This window comes from Myxocyprinus asiaticus, chromosome 17 (genome assembly GCF_019703515.2).
Source record: "Myxocyprinus asiaticus isolate MX2 ecotype Aquarium Trade chromosome 17, UBuf_Myxa_2, whole genome shotgun sequence".
Taxonomy (NCBI): Eukaryota; Metazoa; Chordata; class Actinopteri; order Cypriniformes; family Catostomidae; genus Myxocyprinus; species Myxocyprinus asiaticus.
Genome location: NC_059360.1, coordinates 29075813 through 29101186, shown reverse-complemented (window position 1 = coordinate 29101186; position 25374 = coordinate 29075813). Strand labels below are relative to the sequence as shown.

Sequence of the window (25374 nt, the reverse complement as noted above, 5' to 3'; positions counted from 1 at the left end):
CAACTCTTTCTGGACAATATTACATACTGTATTAGGCTGACGTCTTCTATTCCTCTAGACAAACCTGCAGTACTTTTTTTTTCCTTTTTATTTCTACCAGTATCACTCTTTTTCTGTCTCTGTACAGTGTTTATCAAACGCAATGTAGTTCTGTGATGTGAATCAAAAGATACATTTATCAATAATGCTTTTCACATATTCCTCCATAGCTCTGTCACACACACACACAGACAATTTAAAGATACAAACTGCTCTATTTGCATGGTTATTTACAGATAAGTGCTTGTCAGAAAGCTTGTCAGCTCCACGCACAGGCACATTTATCTGTGAGGTCTGAATCACATTACAATCTCTAATTATTATTCTGTGTATTTTTTTTCCATGTTATATTTAAGTTTATGTTAGATTTGTGTTTTGTTACGTTTTTTTTTTTTTTTTTTTTTAATATGTTTTAGATTTTCCATACACTAATTTGTGTCATATTGGTGGTTTTAAATAAAGGGTATTTAAAATTCAAAATTACCATGATTTAAAAAGGTGGAAATATTTAACAGCAGAATCTAATGAATATGAAATTATCTACATAAACTCACATACTTATTACATGACACATGTGTTTGCTAGTACTGTAATGGCCTCAGCAAAAACACATAAAAAGTTTGTGCTGGGAGCATAAACCACATGGAGCTTATGTGTTGGAGTTTTTCAGCTTATTGCATTAACTTGACTATCATAAAGTCTACTATGGGACTGTTTGTTGTTTAGGGTATTTTGTACTACATAAGGGTGGTTCCATTTAGTTGAATAACAATTTAAATTGTGTTTGTTCAAATGTTTACTGAGGATTTTCTCTGGTGGCTTCAAGCTAAATTGTTTGCTCAGCTTCTTGTTTTTTTTTTTTTGTTTGTTTTTTATTTATTTATTTATTTATTTATTTGCTATAAAGCAAATATTTGTGTTTTTACTGTAATTTTCAATGTGATTTGTAGTCCATCGATCTACCTGGGTCTTTAATGGACCATTCTTTAAAACCTTTATGCTCATCCAATCAAGGCTTTGCTGTAATTAAATTAAACAGGCACAGGGGTGCTCTGGGGACACATGATCACTTAGCTCTTGTGCAAAAAGTTACACAAACTATTGTTTTTTTTTTGTGTGTGTGTGTGTGTGTTTTCACTATCCATGCTGTGGGCTCAGTGCATTCTGAGTGCTGTTTTGGTTTTATAAAAAAATAAATTTTTCAGCTCCCGCAGTTTGACTCAGTAAAAGTTTTTCTGCTGTCAAAGACAAAATTAATTGCTGTCCTCTATTTTTAGATCTTGTTAAAATATTCATTGCAATTTAAATAAATACAGCAAAGTGCCTTAACTAGTTTCCATGTGTATAAAGATGAGAAAATAATCAGAAACAAATGTGTCTAAATGTAATCAGATGTACTTTGATATATATTAAGCCTACATCTACAGTACGTCCCATAGTGCATATTGTGCATTATAATGTAATGAAATCTGTGTTGTAATGTAATGATATTGTGCAGCAATCACATACTATAGGGGAAGCAATGCTCAAGCATAGAAAGCTGGGAATATTAATGCCATTTTTTTATGCCACAATGCCCTTTTTAAAAAAGACGTGCATGGTGAAATATGCTCGCTAGAACAACCTTGGACTTGAATTAACTTCTAATTATTTTTTAGCATTGTAAAAATTAAGGATAACTACAGGTATACACATAATAATATAATGTTTTCTTACCTGCAGAGCTCAGATGGAAACATCTATTAAATGTTATATTTCATAAATTATTTATAACCACTTGAACAAGATTTCCTTGAGAAAATGTAACACTGATATTTAACAGTGGCAATAAATTAGCAGCATATGGTAATACACTGAACATAATTACATTTGCCCTATGAAATCTGGACGCATTATGCCACCTGTTCCCTCTGGTATTACCATGACATTTGCTGCATTAATTGCCATTGGTTGATGGAAATGGACCATAAGTTCCATAATGGTCAACATACTTAACTGATGTTAAGTATCTTACATTTTCAGTCTTTATGGCCACTTGACCTGCCAATTCTCTAACCTTACTTTCTCTTTTTTTTCCTCTTCTTTTTCAATCTCCAGCCTGTGAGCTCATGAATCAGGGGATCTTGGCTTTGGTGTCATCTACAGGCTGTGCTGCAGCCAATGCTCTGCAGTCTCTCACAGACGCCATGCACATTCCTCACCTGTTCATTCAGAGGAATGGAGATGGCACGCCCCGCTCCGAGTGCCAGCTCAATCCCAGCCCTGACGGAGAGCGCTACACATTGGCTGCGCGCCCTCCAGTGCGTTTCAGTGACGTCATGATCACACTAGTCTCTGACCTGCGTTGGCACAAGTTTATCGTCTTCTACGACAGCGAATATGGTGAGTGACATGTAGCCCAGCTTAATATGTAGAGTCCACTATAAGAAAGTCATTTGTAGGTTGATTTCCCTGAAAAGTGTAAACACTGCAATTCTGTGGTGGTTTAAAACATTGCTCTGTTTGTTTCAGCATCCCATCTGTCCCAAAACTTCAACATTTGTTCAACCAGTGGCGTGAGTTTGGGCCAGAACTATTTGTTTGATGACCTAAGGCACATTTTTTCAGTTCAAATTGGTGCCACAAGTGGTACAAACATCACACGTATAACCTTAAATAAAGGTTTACCTAAAATAAAGTCCAAAATAAATATAAAATGGCATAAGTGTCCAAAGAATTATTGTGCTATAACTGCAAGGGATGTTGTGTCCTTATGGCACACAAGAATTCACTGTTTCATCTAGACATTTCAGTGCAAGACAACTTCTTAGGTCTTTTCAAACCAAAACATGATTCAGTCTTTAGCAATACTTACAAAAACTTCATCCCACAAGTAAGAAGACATTCATCAGCTTTCAGGCTTTGAAGTTAAAATTTGATTCGAGAAAGTGGACTCTGGCAGACTAAAAGGCAGACTCGGTCAGTTGTTAACTAGCATTATAGAGTTTTGAAAATCGTGAAACTTTCATGATATTTAAAACAAGGACTTGGTTAACCTCCTCACTTTTTCATGGAAAACATGTTGTTAAACTAAATGGAACTGGGTTTGGATGTCAGAATCCAGAATTGTCTCTATTTCAGCCCAGCTTTAATGTTTAACTCTTAACTTGACCTCTCTTGGAATGTAAATGGGCTTAGAGTTCAGCAGGGGCTTGAAAATGAAGCTCGACCCTGACCCATACTCGAGACCTTGTGACCCGACCCGACTGGTACCATCAGATTTTAAGCCCGAACACGACCTGTCAGATTTTAAGAAGCCCAAAATCGCTGACTCTCTTTATGATTTATTTTCCATACAAGTACATTTGTTATAGTAACAGTAAACATACACAGTTTTAACAAGGCATGGCAACCCCTCAGCACACTAGAGAAGATGAGAAAAAACAAAACAAAACAAAAAATATCGTCTTACCATTTATCACGCACAGAAACTTTGATGGGTGCAGAACAATCTGGAATCATGTGTAACAGTGTAACAGTCACATGACGTCAACATGGACAGATGGCCGTTGCTAGTTGGTTGAAAAGGGACCCACAGAAATTCTAGTAGTTATGCTGTAAGCCCCTACACAATGACTAAATTATCACATAGATACGGCTTGTATGCCTAAGAGTTGAAATAAGTCTCAAGATCAATGTCACTCATCTCCCTTCCCCTCCCTAAAAAATGGTTTAGTACTGATGGTTTGCTCAAGCTTAATATAAATTACCTCAAGATGACAAACAGCTGAGCGACCCAATAAACTGGAAAGTCCCACCCCAACCAGTGAACACCACCGATCAGTGCTCAGAACATTGATGCTGTTCTGAGAACAGTTATGGTTTCTACTATGGCGATTCTGCCTTGCATGTCTGACACGAAGTTAAATAAAGTAGTGGAAATGACTGGAGACTGAGAAAGACTTTTAGCATTGGTCAAAATCCCTGTCTTGGCGAGGTATTAATGTAAACAGAGTCCATTGTATAAAGCCCAATTTTTGTCCAAACACCGAATGCATTAGGCTTTGCAGTGTAAATGCAGCATTAGAGAAAGCTGCTGACATGTTTTTACTAAGACAATGATTTGTATTTGTACATATGTATATATACAGTATATTTTTTGTCTTATTGTGTATTTCTATATATACTTATATTTTTTATTCACTTTTTATTTTTATTCTATTTTTTTTTTTATTTTTTTTAATTATTATCTCTGTCTTGTTGTATTGTTTGTGCACTGGAAGCTTCTGTCACAAAGACAAATTCCTTGTAGGTGTAAGCATACTTGTCAATAAAGCTCATTCTGATGATTTAAAATAATTATACAGTCAGTCTACTTTAAAAGTAGACTGACTGTATAGCTGCAAGCTACCAAACGGGCACTATCTTATAAAATATATATATAAGACGAAAACATAGCGATGAGCAGCGACATACAGTATTTTGTGATATAAAAGATAGCAAAATTAGTTTAGTTAACGTTTAGTCATTCTACACTGCAGCTTGTTGGAGAAAGCAACTTGTTACTGAAAAAGCTACTGTTTTTAAAAAAAAACTGTTGAGCTACTGTAACACCACAAAATGTAGTTAAATTAGTAGCGTTGCTAATTTTAGTTACTCCCCAATACTGAAGATATCCCTAAATTTGTTCCTTAATCCTAACTAACCTAATCCGAACCCACAAAATTATACCCATCTCTGAAACATGTTAGCTGATAATTGCTACTCTCTGTGTCCTAGTCCAAACTGACAGTAAATGTTATTTATGTATTTAGTATTCCTATTAAAACATGCTAACGTCCTGGTTACTTTCATAACCTCCGTTCCCTGATGGAGGGAACGAGACATTGTGTCGATGTAGTGACACTAGAGGTTGACCTTGGGAGCCCCAAACTTTGAGAAAAGGCCAGTGGGAATTGGCGAGTGGAATTTGCATGCCACTCCCCCGGACATACGGGTATAAAAGGAGCTGGCTCGCAACCACTCATTCAGGTTTTGTGCTGAGGAGCCGAGACAGGGTCCCACACATTTCAGTGGGTATTTCAGTGTTGTGGCAGGAGGGACACAACGTCTCGTTCCCTCCATCAGGGAACGGAGGTTATGAAAGTAACCAGGACGTTCCCTATCTGTCACTCATTCGACGTTGTGTCGATGTAGTGACACTAGGGGTCCCTATACGAAATGGCACAACTAGCTGAACTGTGTTACGTGGACCATTGTGTGCCTCATAGCCAGCGCACCTGGCCATCACGTAACCTCCCCCAATGCTCCTACTAGCGCCGTACGGTCCCCTGCACCTCGGGGACAAGTCGACTGCAAAAAATGGGGATAGGCTGCCGGAAGTGCATAAGGGGCTCACGAGGTCATGGCGGACACCTTACACTGCCCAGACACGGTTTCACAGTACCACGCCGGAATTCACTGAGCTCCTGAGAGCGGCCCATTCTTTCACAAATGTTTGTAGAAGCAGTCTGCATGCCTAGGTGCTTCATTTTATACACCTGTGGCCATGGAAGTGATTGGAACACCTGAATTCAATTATTTGGATGGGTGAGCGAATACTTTTGGCAATATAGTGTATCACATAAAAATTATTTGTACTCTCTGTTGACATCAATTATTACTTAAACTGCAGGCTTTGAAAAAAATACATAGTTTGGTTCATGTATAAACCCTTTAACCCCAGCATGCAGGCCTCTTTTTGATCCAAAACTTCCCATTTTATCTTCTTCTAATCCCCATTGTACAGAGCAAGTGTCTTTAGCTCATAGTTTTCTCTTCACTTTGGGTTCCCTAATGGGATTTTTTGCTAACAGGCAGCCATCATGGATTCAAAGGTCTGAATAAAAGGTGTCTCACAGCAACAATGGGGCAGTCAAAGCAGAGCTCCCTTGTGGTTCACAAGGCTTATATCTATTTTAGAATAATAGAACTACATCATGCTTTAAATGGCCTCTAAGCTCATATGCTGAGGCTATAACTGCACTGAAGTTTGCTGCAGGCAGGTTCAGAAATGGGCTAAGATGAGTCATACCACAGCAGCTCTGGAGCAGACATTGATTAACATCATTCCCTAAAACCATAATCACAGAGGTCAGAAGAAAAGCTCCAATCAAGACCCTAAACATGATTGATCACAGTGCAGAGCTCTCAGCCATGAACATCCCACCCTCCTACAGGAGGACAAATACTCTGGATGCGTCTTATATGGAATAGACAGAGACAACATGCTGAGAATGATAAGAACTTTCTGAGCTTTTCCACCTCATGGAATATGCCATGTGTAGAGCAAATCCTAAATGAAAAATATATATGTTCAAAGTTGGTTTTAGGCTGGCAGAAATGCAGTGACATTTGAAGGAAAATGCGTAAATGATCTTACTTCACAGACAAGATCTTTTACAGAAGATAGACTCAGGTCTGCTCCTATCACATCTATCGTGGTGGTGCTAGGATGTATGCAATGCAGATTAAAAACTGCAGCCTGCAGGTGTGATCCCTGTTGTGTTAAGACTCTGTAAGCAGAAAAAACAAATCAGTTCCTAGAGTTTTTTTTTTTTTTTTTTTTTTTTGACTGATTATCCAGTCTATACACCGATGAACACAGGCCTGTGAAGTAAAATGTATCCAAAACTGTGATTTGGCTAATCCAAGGGACATATCATCCACAAAACAAAGTCCCCATCATGTCCTTGAACAACATACTTAAAACCAGGTTTCTCTAAGGCTGATACTGTAAAAAGTGTCCATTGAGTTACTTTTGGTAAGAAAGCATCTAAATGACAAATAAAATAATAAAAAAGAAAAAGTTCATAGTAATGAGCCTGCATAAGTGAATAAATTATGAGAAATTATCAAATTGAACTAATGTTACTGTACAAACAGGCATTATAACCAACTTAGTCTCATAAAATGAACGTTACTATAACTACATTTTTGCAAACTGAGTTTTACGTGCTGCTTTCAATTTTTTGCTGCAGTTTTCTGGTGAAATAAACACTAGAGGCACTATAACAACTGTGCGTTTTATTCACTTTCACACAAATCACAGGCACTATGGCTGATTATGACTTTATAAACACTTATTTTTCGCACTATTACTCACACCCTGCTATGTTATTGTATCAAAACACTTTTACTCTAATGCATCATTTGAAAAGCGATACGTTTTAACGCTTGTATTATAGACCCACTTACATTTACACACATATTCCAATGTGAATAGCTTCCACGGTAGCTCACCTGAAAGAGTGTTAGACTTTGAGCTCAGAGACAGAGCCTTGAGCCCAGCCAAGGATGCTCAAAACGCAAGTGTAAGTGAACCAAAAATGTCATAGAAGTGGTACAATATGCATTGATTTGCATTTGCTTTTAAAAACTTTTAAAACACTATCGGTTAGGTTTAGGGTAAGGATGTCAGTTTTGTTCACTTCTCATTTACAGTATCTTTTAAGAAACTATTGGTTAGGTTTAGTTTAAAGTTTTAGGTTAGGGAGGTACATTTTACTCATTAAAACACCCATCTAATATTCACCTTAAAAACCTCGTCTGATTAAATCATCATTTCGCTCACTTTTGGCGATCATACCACTAATTATGTCTTTTTGAATTCTTATTCTTATTTTATGCATTTATTGACTTTAGTTATATTAGCCAATTGATTTTTGGTGCTGCTAATGTTAGCCATGCAAATAACCAGCCTTGAAGAATTGCTGTTCGAATGTGAAAGGCCTATGTTTGAAGTTAAAAATTAGTTTAGCTCTTCACAAGCGTGAACAGAGACCTGAAGGACACATTTTTTGTTTTTTATTTATTGGTATTTTTGCTGCAAAATTCCTCTTTTAATCATGAGTAGTGATACATATATATACATATTTTCACCAGTAGCTCTTTTAATATAAAGTTTAGTTGCTATCCTCAGTCAACTTCTGTGCCATCTTAGATCATTACTAACTTTGGTGTGGGAGTTTCTTGGCAACTCCTTCTGCCTTGAGCTGCTTTATCCCCATGTTTCGTGAGTGTGTGTGTGTGTGTGTGTGTGTGTGTGTGTGTGTGTGTGTGTGTGTGTACGGCCAACCTCCATAAAGTGAGTCTATAAAGCATCTTAATGTTGGGGACTTTTCGTGTTACAGAATTTATAAACAACACTAAGCTACCCCACAGGCCTGTGAATTGTTGCTTTGTGACTAAGGTCCTAGTTTAATTGATGTTTTGGCTTTAGCTGAGCAGTCTCAGAGTTTACTGGAGTCCCTTTTTAATATACCACTGAGTAATGTGTACTCTCAGTTTATTCACTGATGATAAACTGTTTTTGTTCGTGTAATAGGGGAGACTGGGGCTAGTTGTCACTCAGGAACTGTAAGTTGTCACAAAGGCTATATCTCAGTTAAAATACGATTTGAAGGCAAAAGTGCAATGGACATTTTTTGTGAATTTTACCTACAAAGTAAATTCACTATCATAATGTTTTTGTTATAGCTCTTGGGTCAACAAACTAACATAATCAAACCATACTGCCAGTAAGTAAGGCAGGGGTCCACCATATTATGAAGGCAGATTTTTATTGAAAGGTTTAAATGTGTTTGGACCAAGGTATTTTTCACAAGTCAGGTCGGGTCATGTTGTCACATCAGAGTAGGTTCTCACATGTTTTTAAATATCATAAATCTATACAATTTATTGATTACAATATTTGTTGGCCAAAACAATGTTTTGATATTTCTTTATATAACCTTTTCCATTTCTGTTGTTTCATAATGTTTTTTGTGCCTCATTATTGTTGTTGTACTTTTTACATTTAGCTCAAAAGCCTATAATAAGCCTATTGTTTTTTGAGGGGCAACAGTGGCAGCCCTGGCTCACTTAGTGCCATATGTGAAATATAACATGACCTAAAGAAAAACAAAGTACTTTTAATCAACTTAGCAATGAATTCCATTCATGTTAGACATGTAGTGATGTACTTTTCATTTATAAGCAAGGGGACCCGAGTTAAAATCCTGATCTATAATTAAATATTTTTAAGCTAAATTGCATCTGAATTTGACAGCCAGTTGTTAGAAGTGCAATTTAATCATATAGAAAAGAGCAGCTTTGACATTTTTATAATACCTTTTTTGTGTTCAAAGGGAAAATGTCAAAAGTTTCTAGCGACATTAGGGTGGGTCAGTGATACAATTTTCAGTTTAAAGTAGCAGATCTGTGGAAGGAGTGAGTTGATTGGACTGACCAAAGTTAGACATGTAAACACCAAAATGAAAATTCTGTCACCTGCTCACACTCATGTTGTTCCCATTTTACTTTTGTGGAGAAAAAAAGGAGATGTTAGGAAGAGTGTTAGCCTCACTCCCCATTCACTTTCATTGCATCGTTTTTTAATACAATGAAAGTGAATGGTTCCTAACATTTCCGTTTGTGTTCCCCGGAAGACAGGAAGTCAAATGGGTTTGGAACAGCATGAGGGCGAGTAAGGGATGACAGAATTTTCATTTTGGGGTCAACTACCCTTTTAAACTGCAATGGTTAGTTCTGAAGTCTCATGTCAGAGCACTGGGGTAATTATGGTGTTAGTGTTATAATTTCCTGCTTTTAAACAAGAGGATAATGAAATATTCTTCACTGGCTTCTTAAGACAAAGAGAGCACATCTGTGAGTGAGATAGAGAGAGAGAGAGAGAGAGAGAGAGAGAGAGAGAGAGAGAGAGAGAGAGAGAGAGAGAGACAAAGAGAGAGACATATTTGTTCTTGTTTTAAAGTCAGAGTTTGTCTCTGGGCAGTTCATGTCAGAGGCAGTTAAATGAGCAACATTCTCCCATTCTGTGTAGATTCTGGAATGCAGTCATGTGGGACCAATCGACAGCGCCATCAAGAAAGCCCTTCTTTTTTAATCAGAGATAAGTATCCCATCTAAGTCTTTCCAAGAAGAGTGCTCCCCAGGCCTCCATGAGCAACACTCACAACCCAGCCCCTGGCTCTCTGTACAGCATGCCAGTGGGTAGAGACACAAACAGAATCATAAACCCAGAGGATGAAATGATTTCACCATCTCCTAGCAACTATCTGCATGCTTTTGTAGTGGATGAAATGAGGTTTCATAACTCCTAACTCTGTGCCGCACCAATTAAAAGCATCTTTTGAAAGGTTGTGTACGATGACCTTTAATGCAAAGATGAAGCATCCTGCGATCTATTAATCTTGATGCACTTCTGAAGGTGCTAATGTATGATTATTATCTGAACTAATGTGTGAGTATTATAAAATGCTGAATGTCTTTGATGTAATTTATATTAAATTTTTAAATCCTGTGATGTTCAACTATTTTAATTATGATCTTATTCTGCAGAAATATACGGCATATATCGTAATTCAGCTCTAGATTCATTTTGGTAAATAACATGCTGCTTATACTGAAAATGCAGAGTATAATAACTAGAATAATCTAGATTAGTTATTTTCAAGAGCACACTTTTTATATCATGATACAGCTAGGGATTTATGATACTCAACAACATTCTGCTTTTATCAAGACAATGCCATCAAAGAACCAGTGGTGGGGATTAACCAACTAAAAGTAGCAACACTACTGATTTAACTACATTTCTCAGTAGCGTGAGAGTAGTTCAGCTGTTCAAAATACTGTAGCTTTTCAACAAGTTGCTTTTTTCAACTGGTAGCAGTGTAGCACAACAACATTTTACACCATTATGTTTTTAACTCAGTTATAAAAATTAGTCTGTATTGCAGTTTCTGTAGTATTTAGTGTACATTTATTTAAGTTTATTGCTGTTACCTATATTAAATTAAATAATCAGTTATAATTAGGTAAAATATATTGCCCCTAACTATTCTAAATATATTTCAGTGAGAACTTCAGTGAGTGGCTTGGAAAGCAACAGTTTCAAAGGAGCTTCCCCAACACTGCCAAAAAATATACTGCTTATAATCATGATACAGCTTTAGAACCCGTTGACCCATTCTTCTCATTTTAAAGGCAAGAACTGGGAAAAGTTAAACTGTTTATAGCTCCATTGATTCTCTCCACACCTTCCCCACTTGTGTTTTTCTCCCGGTGAGACGCCAGCTTGTAGTTGCTTTGAAATATGCCTTTAGATGTATAATTACACTCTTTAAGCAAATCCAATTTGTTTCTCAAAGACTTCTCTCAGCTCTTTCTTTCCATAAATTGTTTTTTTTTTTTTTTATTATTATTATTTATATATTTCTGAGACAGTCTTCTGGAGAGACTTTAATTTTATCTTCAGTTTGTAGCTACGGCTGTGATAATTGAATTACAATGGTATGCTGAAACTAATCTGTGAGAGAGTTTTGCACAATGGAACTGTTGTTCCAGTGTGTGTTTATTTGTTGGAAATATCAGTGGGTTACTCTTAGGTCACTCCAAAGCCTCAGTCATCAGAAAAGATGCATTGTATGATGTTTACTGATTTTATTTTATTTTGCATTTGGTTATTAACTTAGGTATGGGTAATTAACATGTCATTAAGTGTTTGTTACAATCTTATAACAAAATCAAAGTCACATTTTGGTTTAAAGGGTTCAGAAAAGATGTAACTTGGAAACTTGCCAGATTTAAATCAAATCAGAAGATTGAAACATGCAATTCATCCTGATGTACACCCACTGAGCACTTTATTAGTACACTTACTTATTCATGTGATTATCTAATCAGCCAGTCGGGTGGCAGCAGTTCAATGCATAAAATCATGCAGATCCAGGTCAGGAGCTTCAGTTAATGTTCACATCAACCATCAGAATGGGGGAAAAAAAATTATCTCAGTGTTCGACTGTGGCATTGTTGTTGGTTTCAGACGGGCTGGTTTGAGTATTTCTGTAACTGCTGATCTCCTGATTTTCACACACAACGGTGTATAGCAGTGAGGTTTCCGTCAGCATGGTCTATGATTGCTTTCCATACACAAAATCATCATTTATTCATGATTACAATTGGAAAAATCAAGCTTCATTTCTGAATGCCTAAGACATACAGTATATACTGTATCAATTTATTGCAATTTTTTTAATCAAGTCAAAGCATTAGAAAAAAGTGCAAACTGCATTTGAAATATGAATGAAGTTTGAAATATATAACAATGTGATTTAATCATTGAATCCAGATGTCACTACATTAATAGATTTAATTCACTGTGTTTTTTGACACTCATTTGCATGAAGTTAATAATTTCTAAACTTTTTATGCTTTCACCATTTGCTCTGCTCTGCTGTTAATCCCACACTCCCCAAATGAGCCTGCCGCTCAGCTCCCATAGAGAATGAATTGAAAACATCCACTCATCTCTGCTTACTCCATGCCAGGACACACGGTTACCTTCTTTTCAACAGTTTTTCATTGTTACCCTACTTTTTTTATATATAGTTATTCTTCTTTTCTAGTTCTTAAGTGTTAATATTCCCTCATTCATTTACACAACAGGCCAGAGTGTATCAAGTTTTGTTAAAATTAAATAATGAAAAATTATATATATATATATATATATATAAATATATATATATATATATATATATATTTTTTTTTTTTTTTTTTTTTTTTTTTTTTTTCATTAATTACAATCCCAAAGTTCTTCACTAAAAACTGACATGAACCTGGCCCAAATCCCGACAGTATAAGTGCTTTTCCACTATTGGGCTGAATGGTTCTGAGCACAGTGAGTAACGGTTCTGATAGCATTTTCACTGTAGCACAGTTTGGTATGATAAGGTTACAAACCATTGTTTAGCTAACCGTACTCAGGACAGACGACTCGGTTCCCCACCTGTAGTGACATGAAACTCATGATTGGTCACTTGCACAGTCAGTCCATTCTAATCCTGATTTCATAGCATTACAGAGATAGAAACGGTAACCGTGTCAATGAGCGTGTTCAACTGTACAAAATGGCTCGGTTCCGCAAACGAGAACTGTTCAGCCAATGAAACATGGCAGACCTCTAGTTCATTCATTATATGAAAGAAACCGCCTTGGTTATTGTTGTAACCGCCGTTCCCTGATGAGGGAATGAGATGTTGTGTCAATGTAGTGACACTAGGTGTTGCACTTGGGAACCCCAAACACCTCTGATATTTGAGAAAAGGCCAATGAGAATTTGCATGCCACTCCCTCGGACATATGGGTATAAAAGGAGCGGGCTTGCAACCACTCATACAGGTTTGTTCTGAGGAGCCGAGACAGAGTCCCGGCCATTTCAGCGTGTAGTTCAGTGTTGTGGCAAGATGGACACAACGTCTCGCTCCCTCCATCAGGGAACGGAGGTTACAACAGTAACCAAGATGTTCCCTATCTGTCACTCACTCGACGTTGTGTCGATGTAGTGACACTAGGGGTCCCTATACAAAACGGCACAACCAGCTGGACTGTGTTACACGGACTGGCGGTGCAGTTGCAGGCAGACCACTGTGTGCCTAGTAGCAAGTGCACTCGGCCCCCACATAACCTTCCAAATGCCCCACGAATGTCACATGGTCCCTTGTACCCAAAGGGGGGGGGGGGGGACAAGACGTACTTACAATAGGAACAGGCTGCGCCAGCCGCTCGACCTTTTCTCTTCTTTTTCTCCCACAAAAATGAAAAATCATTGAGCTGGGGCCAGATGTATTCATGTCGGGGAAGGTGTTCTTTTTCCCACGGGGAAAAGACACCACAGAAACCACATCCTGCCCGAAGGGGAGGTTAACATGTGGAGAATACGTCACATGGACTTACCAACTGGAAGTACATGTGGAAAGAAGCCCCCGCGGTAGGTCCTACCCAGAGGGGAGGAACTCTACAAATGCGGCGACTGGTGGCAGAGGAGGCTCTGTCCAAAGGAAGACACGGGTTTGCCGTCAGGGAAACTGTACTGTGGAAAATATGTCACATGGGGTTACCCACAGGCAACCAACACATGTGGAGCACCTATCCCAGTGCAGGGCAAACTAACGCAAGTAATGGGCCTGGCATCGAATTTCTCCGCCGAATTCGCCTGCCGCAGGGCTGAGGAGGAAAGACATCCAGGGTTCACCGGTCTCAGGAACTCGCGTGGGGGAAAAAAGCACACGTTTTCCCCTCGGAAAGGCGCTGTGTGCACGCGGTACACCTGGCCAGCTGCCTGCCTACTTACCTGTTCGTACCTGCCAACACATGGGACGAAACTGGCTCAACCTGGAGATTATAAAATCTCGCAAAAGTATTGGGTGTCACCCGGCCTGCTGCTCTACAGATGTCTGCTAGAGAGGCGCTGTTCGCCAAGGCGCAGGAGGATGCCACACTCTTAGTGGAGTGTACTCGTTCTCCCAGGGGGGACGGCATGCCCTGGGCCTGGAATGCCAAAGCAATGGCATCCACGATCCAGTGGGCAATCCTCTGTTTGGAGACAGCCTTCCCCTTCCGCTGTCCCCCAAAACAGACAAAGAGCTGCTCGGAGCATCTAAATCTCTCCTTGCTGTCTATGTAAGTAGATATGCAAAGCATGTACCGGACACAGCAACGAAAAGGCTTGGTGTGCCTCCTCCCAGGGCAGCGCTTGCAGGCTCACCACCTGGTCCCTAAAAGGGGTAGTGGGAACCTTGGGCACATAGCCCGGCCGGGGTCTCAAGGCCACGTGAGAGTATGCCGGACCAAACTCTAGGCAGGTATTGCAGACAGAGAATGCCTGCAGGTCCCCAACCCTCTTGATGGAAGTGAGCACAGTCAGGAGGGCCGTCTTCAATGAGAGGGCCTTTAGCTCGACTGACTCCAGAGGCTCAAACGGGGCTCTCTGCAGGCCCAGCAGGACGATGGAGAGATCCCATGAGGGAACAAGGCATGGCCTAGGAGGATTCAATCTCCTAGCGCCTCTAAGGAACCTGATGATCAGGTCGTGCTTCCCCAAGGACTTACCGTCCACTGCATCGTGGTGTGCCGCTGTGCTCATCTCAACCAGATTAAGCCACAGGTGGTGCTCCTGGACCACCATGGTGGACATTGCCTGCCCAAGAGCCCAAGACCTTTGTCGCCCATAGGGTGAGGTCGGTCGCCGAGCGTAGCTCCTGCATCACTCCCGGGTCAGGACCTCATGCAGCTCTTTCAATGCCTTGGTCTGGTGAACTTGCAGGAGGGTCATGGCATGCACGGCGGAGGTGGCCTGTCCAGTGGCACTGTAAGCCTTGGCCGTCAGGGATGACCTAGACTTACAGGCCTTGGACGGGAGTCTTGGGCGATTCTGCCAGGTGGCGGCGTTTTGCAGGCACATGTGCACCGCAACCGCCTTGTCCACCGGAGGAATCTCCGTGTACCCCCTGGCTGCCCCACCGTCAAGGGTAGTGAGAGTGGAGGAACTCAGAGGCTGGGTCCGGGCAGTGAAAGGTGCCTGCCACGACTTTGTGAGTTCCTCATGCACCTCTGGGAAGAATGGAACTGGGGCGGGGCGCAGCTGTGAGTGGCGCTCCGAGCCCAGGAACCAGTCATCAAGCCACGAGGGCTCAGGGCAGGGTGGAGGGTTTCACTCGAGCCCGATGCTCACGGCAGCCCGGGCAAGCATGGCCACCAACTCCACGTCAGCCTCAGACTGGGCAACCACAGCCGAAGGTGGGAACATAGCCAAGTCCTCCACGTCTGACCGTACCAACCCGCTCTCCGATGCTACGATCAAGAGCTCATCCTGCTCCCGAGCCCCAAATGAGACATTAAACTCGCCCTGGGGTGAGCTGCCAGTCTCATCCCAGAACTCGACCAGGGCAAACGAGCATACTGGGGAATGGGAGGTCTGTAGGGGTTCACCCGGCGGAACTGCTCCAATTGGGGTCCCCAAATCGCCCCCAGCGCTAACCATCACGGCCTTGTGCCCGTAGGCACTCATAGTGAGAGCATGAACCATCCATGAACGCTGTCTCAGCTTGGCTATGGCCCATACAAGTGAGGCAGCGATCGTGGCCATTAGAGGCAGATATCGACCGCATTCAGGAACTACACACAGATGGAAAGTCATCTTTAAAAAGACGCTTTCCGTCAGTGCTCACTCTTTTAGAGGAAATACTCTTTCAGTATCTACTCTTTTAGTGTAGCTGCCAAAGCGCCCAGGGGTGTTCTCTGCACTTATCCATGCAAGAGGGGGAGAACCCGCTGCAATGCGCCGTATATCCAACAGCGTACAACACTTTGTAGAGATGAATGGAACGGCAGTGGAATTCATCGACACCGCTCGGCTCCGAAGAACAAATCTGAATGAGTGGTTGCAAGTCGGCTCCTTTTATACCTTTATGTCCAGGGGAGTGGCATGCAAATTCCACTTGCCAATTCTCATTGGCCTTTTCTCAAATATCAGAGGTGTTTGGGGCTCCCAAGGGTGACCCCTAGTGTCACTACGTCGACACAACGTCAAGTGAGTGACAGATAGGGAACAGTGTGTTTTGTTTTCAATGTATTTTCTCATGTTTAATTTTCTTCATTGCGTGTGTTCACACGCTAATATGCATCAAGAAGGCAGGCTTTTGGATTATTGAGAATAATAATAACAATTTAAAAGCGAAACTCAATATTGGCATACTAAAAATATTGGCAATAATGCTGAAAGGATTTTCATTAGTGTGTTTTAGCTCGCATTTCATTTGTTTGCAAGTGCTTACCTGTCTGGATGTTCTTATTGGTCAAGTTGTTTTGAACACACTAAAGGTCGGCATAGCGCAAGTAATCTCCTTTGATGGTCGTGTTTTGATGGTCAGTTGTCATGGAAACAGTTTGTAGCTTGTAACATACTGTGAGTACAGAAAGTGAGTTATGATCAAGTATATCAAGTACACATGCACTCACACAAAATAACATGTTATTTGATCATCCTTGATGCCAGTTTTGTTTTGCTGTGCTGTAATATAGCCCTGACAACATGGAAAATGGACTGTGTGGCTGTCTTAATAAATCCAAACCTAAAGCAATGATCCTGATGAAACCTAAAACATGATCTTAGACATGCAATAAAGAGCAGGAGATTATATCAATGTATTGCATGTGAGATAATTATTTTAAACAAACAGTTTATTATCATACATATCAGGTATAAAGATCATGATCTGTGACTTCAGAAAATTAAAATCTTCTGTGCCTATGAGATTAAATCAAAGAAGGAAAGAGAGAGGGAATATGAATATATCTTTGTACTTTATCATGTTAATCCATTAGTCATTGGCATGTGACAGAATTTTAAAACCAGTTTCATGTCTACAGTCACTTTAATCATAGACATACTCTGGTCAGAATCAAACCAACTATAGTGTTACAAAAGTACAGTAGTTTAAAAGTTGGACTGAAAATCAGTTAATGGGATAGTTCACTCAAAATTGATTTTTTTTTTCGAAATCTTAAAGTCTTTTTGCCTGCATCATCAAAATGTCATTATAATACTGTTCTTGCCTCAGTTCGGATGATTACGTCACATGCTCAGTAATCTTCGGATTTATCACTGGTATTTAATTTAAGTTTAGTTACATTATGAAATCAAATTACATTTTAGATCACCTAACCTAACTACTAATATAACAAGAATATAACCAACCAACCGTATAAAAGGCATAACAAGCATATACAAGTACAGTCACAATAACTTACCAAACGAATAAAAAAGTCTTCTGAAATCCTACAATAGGTCCATGTGAGGAACTGAGTCAAACTGAAGATTTTAATTGCTGAAAATTTTCCTCTCTGTGAAAATACATACAAACATTAAATTTGTTCAATTTGAACTGCGCCATGCGTTACCGATCGGCGAGATTTGCTGATTTTGAAATAGAGCCATCAAGTCGGACACTTTGCACTTCCTGTCATGTGCTGAACCTACATCAGTCATGGCAGATCGCACAATGTTTGCTTTCTTTATTGCAGATGAAGTGGAATACAGATAGACAGTGGTTTGAATTTTACATATAACAACTAGAAATATTATTCATTTGAAAAGGTTATGTGCTGCTTAATACAGTGCCTGTGGTGTGTACAAGAAGAAAGTCCAATAAAAGCCTGTATTATTCTAGTACCAATAAAGGAGTCAGTGTTTTTAATCATTTTTAATTGTTTTTTATGCATAAAAATGATATTACTATGATAAGCATAATATAACATGATGTACTGTTATAAGAACACGGATTTGTGGGAGTTTAGCGGAACAGGAGGTGTCTTAGTAATGGCATACTACCATACTACTCTTTGTGCCATAGACTGACATAGCCGAAGTAGTAAAAGTAGTATGTGTAGCAGGGGTGGAATTCGGCTGGGGATTTTACATAGAATCTGGGGGGGGGGGGGGATGGGGGGGGGTGTTGCTGTTCTTTTCTGCATATCGCAGACATTCGCTGCTTCAAGTCTGGCGCCAATCCATCTGTGCATCACTGCATGAATTAGAACACACCTAGTATTATCGCAATCAAAGGTCAGTCACATTACTTGCAAGAGCCAATGGCATTTAAGTGATGAGTGATGCTCAGTCTCGTGGAAGTTAGAATGGATAAAATTGCTTGCAGCACCTTTAAGTCCGCATTGAAAATCCAGGATTCAAATTCTAAATTTCATTTGGTAATAAACAACTTTTTGGGATTTTGAAAAATTTAGAGCAGAAAAACGTATTGATGCAAAATTAATAAGAAATACTTAAGATGCACTTCTAGGTCACTAATCAAATAAGCAAATTTGTGACATTGACTGTGTTAATTCTTTTGTATGAATGGTCAGATTTCCTTGCCTTCATTTTAGAATACAAGATGCTTTTTGGAACATTCTCAAATCATGCTGGATTACATGGATCATCAGGTTTTCATAGTCTACACAGCTCGAGTGCATGCTGTCACTGAAGCAAATGTGGGACAAACATAATATTAAGAATTATAAAATTAATTGTAATTTTTTGATTGCACTTTTCAATCAAATTGTTATGCTGATAATGCAATTTATATTGGAAAGAAGAAAAATTGCAAAATAGAAGCAGTTTTACAAAATCTTTTGTACCCCACTGTAATTCCATTTTAATTCTAAAACACAAGACCATAAAAAGTCCACAGTAAAGTTAAAAAATGCATTTTTATGATTGCAGGTCTATTACATTCTACTCTCTCATCTTGGCCTTCTTTGAGAGGACAGTTCTTGTGTCCTGTCAAACGGAGGCTGTTAAAAAGCTTCACAAGGCCTTGCCGGACAATTAAGCCATCAAAAATGGGCAAATTTGAAAAAAAAAAAAAACTAGCTTTTTAATCATGTTAAGCTGTCCATGTGTTCATGTCACACACCACATGGTACTATTGTTCTTGTAAATCCAATCTCTGATGCAGGAGGTAGACTTGGAGAGTTGAACGGTTAGTTTAAATGTACAATTATGTTTGGAATTCTCTGAAGTTCCTTTAAAAGTTTTCAATCTGGAAAATGTTCTCAAGTCAAAATGAGCCTTAAAACATTAAAAGTTTAAAATCTCACTTTTGAAGATTTGTTAAAAGTCATAATTTACTTACTTTCATGTCATTCCAACCTTTTATTATTATATATTTTTTCCAAACACAAAATTAGATGTTGGGAAGAATGTCCAAGCTGTTCTTTTCCATACAATGAAAGTGAATTATGATTAACAAAGCCAAGTTCCAAAATAACAATAAAACACCATAAAAGTATCAGAAAAGTAGTCCATACAATCTTGTGCTACATTCCAAGTCTACGGAAGCCATACTATATATTTGTGACTTAAATTAAGTTGTTACTCACTGAATTCCCTCTTAGTTTTTATAACCAGTCTTTTCATCTTCTTCTAACATTCTTTCTCTTTCAGATGTGCGTGGACTGCGTGGGTTTCTGGACCAAGCTTCTTGGATGGGTTTGGACGTATCTCTCCAACAGGTTGACCGGAACGTGACTAAGGTCTTCTCCACCCTGTTTAGCACCATGAGGATGGAGGAGCTGAACCGTTACCGAGACACACTCAGACGGGCCATCCTGCTGCTCAGTCCACGCACTGCACAGGTCTTCATTCACCAGGTAGGGGTCATAATGACAACAGCTCAGAAGCGATACAGTGTAAAGATGCTGCTATACAACAAACTGTAGAAAAAGTAATGGCACACCATTTTATAATAGAAACACACTTGCTCCAGGTTTCTTGTATTTTATTTATATGAAGTCCCTCGCACCTGCTTGTGGCATGACAATCTACCGCTTGTAGTTATCATTCATCAAAATCATGCAGCATTTTTATTTAGGTATTAGCTGAATGGAAACATAAACACTATTAAAGTGTGATGAAACTGTACTAATCAACAACAGACAAGTGCAGTGCGTGCGAACCATTAGCGCTTCTTGAGCCGCTAATATCGCAGTGCTTCACTTTCAGTATGTCGTGCAAGTAAACACATTTGCTTTGTGTCGATTGGAAAGAGCAGATTACAGCCTATATTTTCTTGTTTTATTTGTTCCTTTTTCCTTTTTGTAACACATGAAGTAATAAAAGAAAACACTGTTATCAATGTTTGAGATGTTCATCCAAGCATACCCGCTCCTTAAACCACAATGATGGTGACTTTCAAACTACATAATTAAGGGAAAAGGGCAAACACAAAAAAACGCACATGGTGGGGTTCAAAAGTCTAATTCAAAATCTCAAATAAACCAGGAAATAAACTGGAACGTAGCGTTTGTTGTTTGCTAATACAAAGTCATTTTTGAACAAATCTTTCACTGGGGAGGCACATAGAAAGACTGTTGTGCCAAATGGGCTGGGAAATACCTGAAGTGGCTGATCCTGTACATTCCACTTTGTTCCACTGTAATTTCTGCAAAATGATCAGAACACGATTGAAGAAGGAGATAATCGTGTTGAAATTAGCTGCTTAACTCAGTTGTTTTTGTATGTTTTTACATCCAAATACTCCCCAAAAGCTTTATTGCCTAGATTGGAGTGTAACGTTTTTGGGAAAGCAGTGACTCTGGTATAAAGGTCTGTGCTGGTGTTTGGCTGGTTGTTGGTTTGAACCCTGATAGGGATGTGAGGGATTACTATATGACTAAGTGCCAAAGGGCTGTTCATATCTAAATCCCTCACACCACTGTGGTCACTGCTGCAGGGCTCTTAAGCATGAGAAATAACTAAGAGACTCTCCCAGCCCACCAGCTACTCCCAAACTTATTGCAGGACATTTCTGCAACCTACACAGGCTTATTTTATTTAGTCAAAAATTGTACGGCCATCTAATTTTGACTATAATGTTTACATGAAGTGTTTTTTTCATCTGACACTTCAGGTATCCCTCAATTAAGTGTCATTAACATTTAGTTGAATAATTTTTTTTTTTAATTATTAGAGAGTTTGCACAAAGTCTTTCTAGCAAGTCAGTCCACTGTCAGCTATTTTATATAACACCGAAATCTCAAAAACAGTTGGTCAAAATTGGTCTGTATCTAAAAGGTGATTGGCTCTTTTACCTATAAGGCAGGACTTCATTTCTACATCTGTTGACCGTCTCTGCTAAATAGCCTCTGGTTTGCATTACCTTCCCTAGAATGCATATGTGGGTTCTATATGATCCATATGTGTTTACTATGGTTTTTCATGAACATAACACTGGTACTGCACTCGTAATACATTAATTATTGTATTTTACATCTGTTGTATAAATAAATGCATGTTAAATACCATGTTCATGTTCATATATACAGGTATGTGTAGTGCGCAAGTGTAGCAAGTTGTCATTTAGCTGATGCTTTTATTCAAAGCGCAGGACATTATACCCATTACAGGGACTGTCCCCATGGAGCAACCTGAGGTAAGATGCCTAGTTTATATCAGTGGCACAATGTTAATAGCTCCTGGATCACTTCTTTGTGTGTTTTTTTTTTATTTTTTTTTATTTTATTTTTTTGTACCTCTCCATTTTAAACAACAAATATAACTACATAATAATATAGCAATAAAGAGTACATAAGGTTATCATTTTACAAGTTTATTACTAAATTGTTGGAAAGAAAAAAAAAACATTTGATATGAGACCATTGCATTTATATAAATATGATTGTGTTGAGTTTCATTCTGTGCCATTTGAGTCATTATTGATTCATGTACTTGGAGCCATCTCCTGGTGGCCATATGTAACAGTCACCAATCACATGTCTCTCTGCCCATATATGGATGAATTTGTGCACTGATCTGAACCAAATCCGATTGGTTTAGCACTCCATGAAGCTGCATCATTTTCGATGATGTCATCTGATCCAGGAAAGCTAATGTGTTTTATCCAGAGTGCAAGATGCTATATAGCAAGATGCTGTGTGCACTGTGCACATTGTGCTTCATGTCAATTATTGAATTATCTATGCATCCGATTACCTTAATTGTGGGCTTGTTTGAAAGATAATTGCCTTCTCTAAGTAATGGTATGGGTATGTTATGTTTATTTTTTGTGAAGTTATAAGCAAAACTGCAGCATATGAATAACACCTGTTCACATGAAACATAAATGTCAAAGACATATATTTAGCTATTACTATATTTTTGTCTATGAGTAACAAACAAAATGAATTCAAATAGGCTGCTTATATTGTACTCTTGAGATATTTCCAAAAACATATGACACATGGCTATTTGATGAGTTTTATGTTTTTACAGATTACAATAATATGTACAGTGAAAATTTTTGACTAAATTATCAAAACGGAACACTTCTGATTTGTTTGCGAATTTCAAAGCATCTGTTCAGTTTTGGTCATAATGCTTCATGCTTTGTAATGTAGAGCTTCTAAGCTTTCAAACGATACCTATTTTGTGTTGGTCAAGACTGTATTTATTAATAATTAAAACAAATAATAATAATTCTTGCAGGCCAGCCGGCGGGCCGATCTGAGCTTAAAGAGTTAACAAAATGTATTATTAATAAAATTATCATTACACTTAATTCTCCTTGAAAAAATAGGCAGTTTTATAAAGAATAATCGTCTACTGTATATCTCACCTGGGTCTTTTTTGACCCACATATGCATTTTATGGTGGTAAAGAGACTGTCACTTTGTGAGAGTGAGTATCTTGGTTGTATTAATGTATATCACGTATGTATAACTGTGTATATATTTGTATTCCAGTGTCATTTACATTTGTACACATATTACAATTCCTCTGGGCCTGGATTGTCTGGCCTCCAAGATACTTTTCTTTCAACACTTTCCGTCAATCTTGGAGTGTTTCTGGATCTTCAGAGCACAGTTATATATCATTTATTTTATACTTTATTATATATTAGTTTTACTGCATATGTATTGCGAAATCCAGCAGAATAAATAGACTCAGCATAAGAAATGGAGGATGCTTTGAAAATAAATATTGTAATTTAGCATTCATACATTAAACTTCATTTGAATTTCGACTGAGGGGAAATGTAAGGTATGGGGCTCTCACTGGTCGAGATCTTCACATGCTGATAACTTGTATGCCTCCCACAAATCCTTGCTTAAACCTTTGCTGCTCAGCAAATAAGAAATGTGTGAGTTTGTCATTTCTGATCATATGAGTATGTGTCTGTGTTACTTACAGTGTGTGTACCTACAGACAAAATGTTCCATGTTCCAAAATCTCCCTTTGGAGACATTCAGCGACAGCTTTAATTGGAAAATGTATTTTTTATAAATGAATAAAGCAACTACTGTTTTTAAAAGTCTAAAATTGCCAAAATAAACAAAACAAAAAAACCACCAAAAAGTTTTGTTTTAGGAGTTGGTTTAGGATCAGTCTAAAATAATTATATTTTACTTTATGTAAAAGAAATAGAAATCTACGGTATGTCCCCATTCAGATAGCTAAGTAAATATGTGTCTCCACACACACTAGCTTTTTGAGATTGGATCTGGGGCCAGGTCGGACAGCATTTTCCAGCCTCTTCTACTGTCCTGATGATTAGCAGTGTGACAGCTGAGAGATAGAGTTCTTTAGAAGGAGCAAAGTATCCCAGACATTTTCTGCTATAGTCTAAAAAGTCTAAATTGAGCTCTGAGCAGTGGACAGGATGAGCTTGCCAGGCCATGTCTCTCTTGCTCTAAACCCTGCGGGCAGTAATCTTATCTGAATAACCTTGCCTGTTTGTGGAAGTCTTGTATATGTGTGTATTTCATCAGTGATTTGCTGCTCTGAGACATGGTCAGATAAACAGTTGGTTGGATCATTTACCGGTTGCAGAGAGAGCTGCTATCTGTGTTTTAGGGAGGTTCTGGGCGCTCTGTTTCCTCTGAGGTGCTCTGTATGATTCTCACAGCCATTACTACACTGCTGTGCATTAGGGCGAGTGTGTCAGCCTGTCAGGAGCTTGCAGAGACAGGAGGAAAATAACACAAGGTACATTAATGGCAGTACAAACAGTCTATCTTTTAATAGCTATCCATTAATGTGCTGTATGTGGACACATGTTTACTGACTCAGACCACAAACTATCTGAGAATGTCCAGCCCCAGGATACAAATATTGAAATGTCCTGTATCCAGTCTCAGAGCCAGGCTGCTCATAGTCTTAACACAGAGATGCTTCTGACATCCAAAACCCTCTTAATTTTCCATTGTTCCATTTTCTGGCAGTATCTGAATGATTCTGGCCTGACCTAAAGTCACTTCTATTGTAGTACATGGTGTAAAGTGCTAAATGGAGGCAGCATTTTCTTTTTTCTTTTTCTTTTACTTTCTTACCCCAATCCTTGTTTACCCCAAACCAGGGTTCCCATAGTCATGGAAAACTTGGCAATGGCAGTAAATTTTTAAATTTAGATTTTTAGGCCTGGAAATGTCATGGGAATTACTATACTCTTAACATTGTAATGGAAATTTATATAGTGAATATATATATATATATATATATATATATATATATATATATATATATATATATATATATATAGTTATGCTATAAATGGCTCTTTGTGAGTGCAATCTCTATAAAATGATTTGTAAAAGTAATTAAGTACGATTGTACAGTAAAAATAAGAAAAAAGCAAACACATTATTGTTTTCAAATGTTTTGTTCATGCCCCCCATTGAAACTATAATTTTTTTTGCAGTTATAATTATGAGATTGAGACGAGACAAAAAATACAGAAAAATATGTAGTTGAGAAAAAAGTCTCCCAGTGGCCCTGAGGGAGACCATGTACACACCCAGGGTTGGGAGGGTTACTTTTGAAATGTATTCCACTACAGATTACAGAATACATGCTGTAAAATTTAATTTGTAACGTATTTCGTTGGATTACTCAAGTTCAGTAACGTATTCTAAATACTTTGGATTACTTCTTCAGCACTGGTAGATTTTTTTTTATTTGTTTTGACTATTAAAACTCTG

General features: G+C 38.6%; 1 protein-coding gene across 2 annotated transcripts in view; it reads left to right on the top strand.

Annotated features, from left to right (window-relative positions):
- Positions 1–25374, top strand: part of LOC127455279 (glutamate receptor ionotropic, delta-1-like) — a 487061-nt gene that overhangs the window by 339151 nt on the left and 122536 nt on the right. For both annotated transcript variants that reach the window (XM_051723023.1, XM_051723024.1), the window contains exons 3-4: positions 2137–2421; positions 19844–20049. In XM_051723023.1, coding sequence (XP_051578983.1) covers positions 2137–2421; positions 19844–20049 — 491 coding nt within the window. The remainder of the gene's footprint in view (positions 1–2136; positions 2422–19843; positions 20050–25374) is intronic.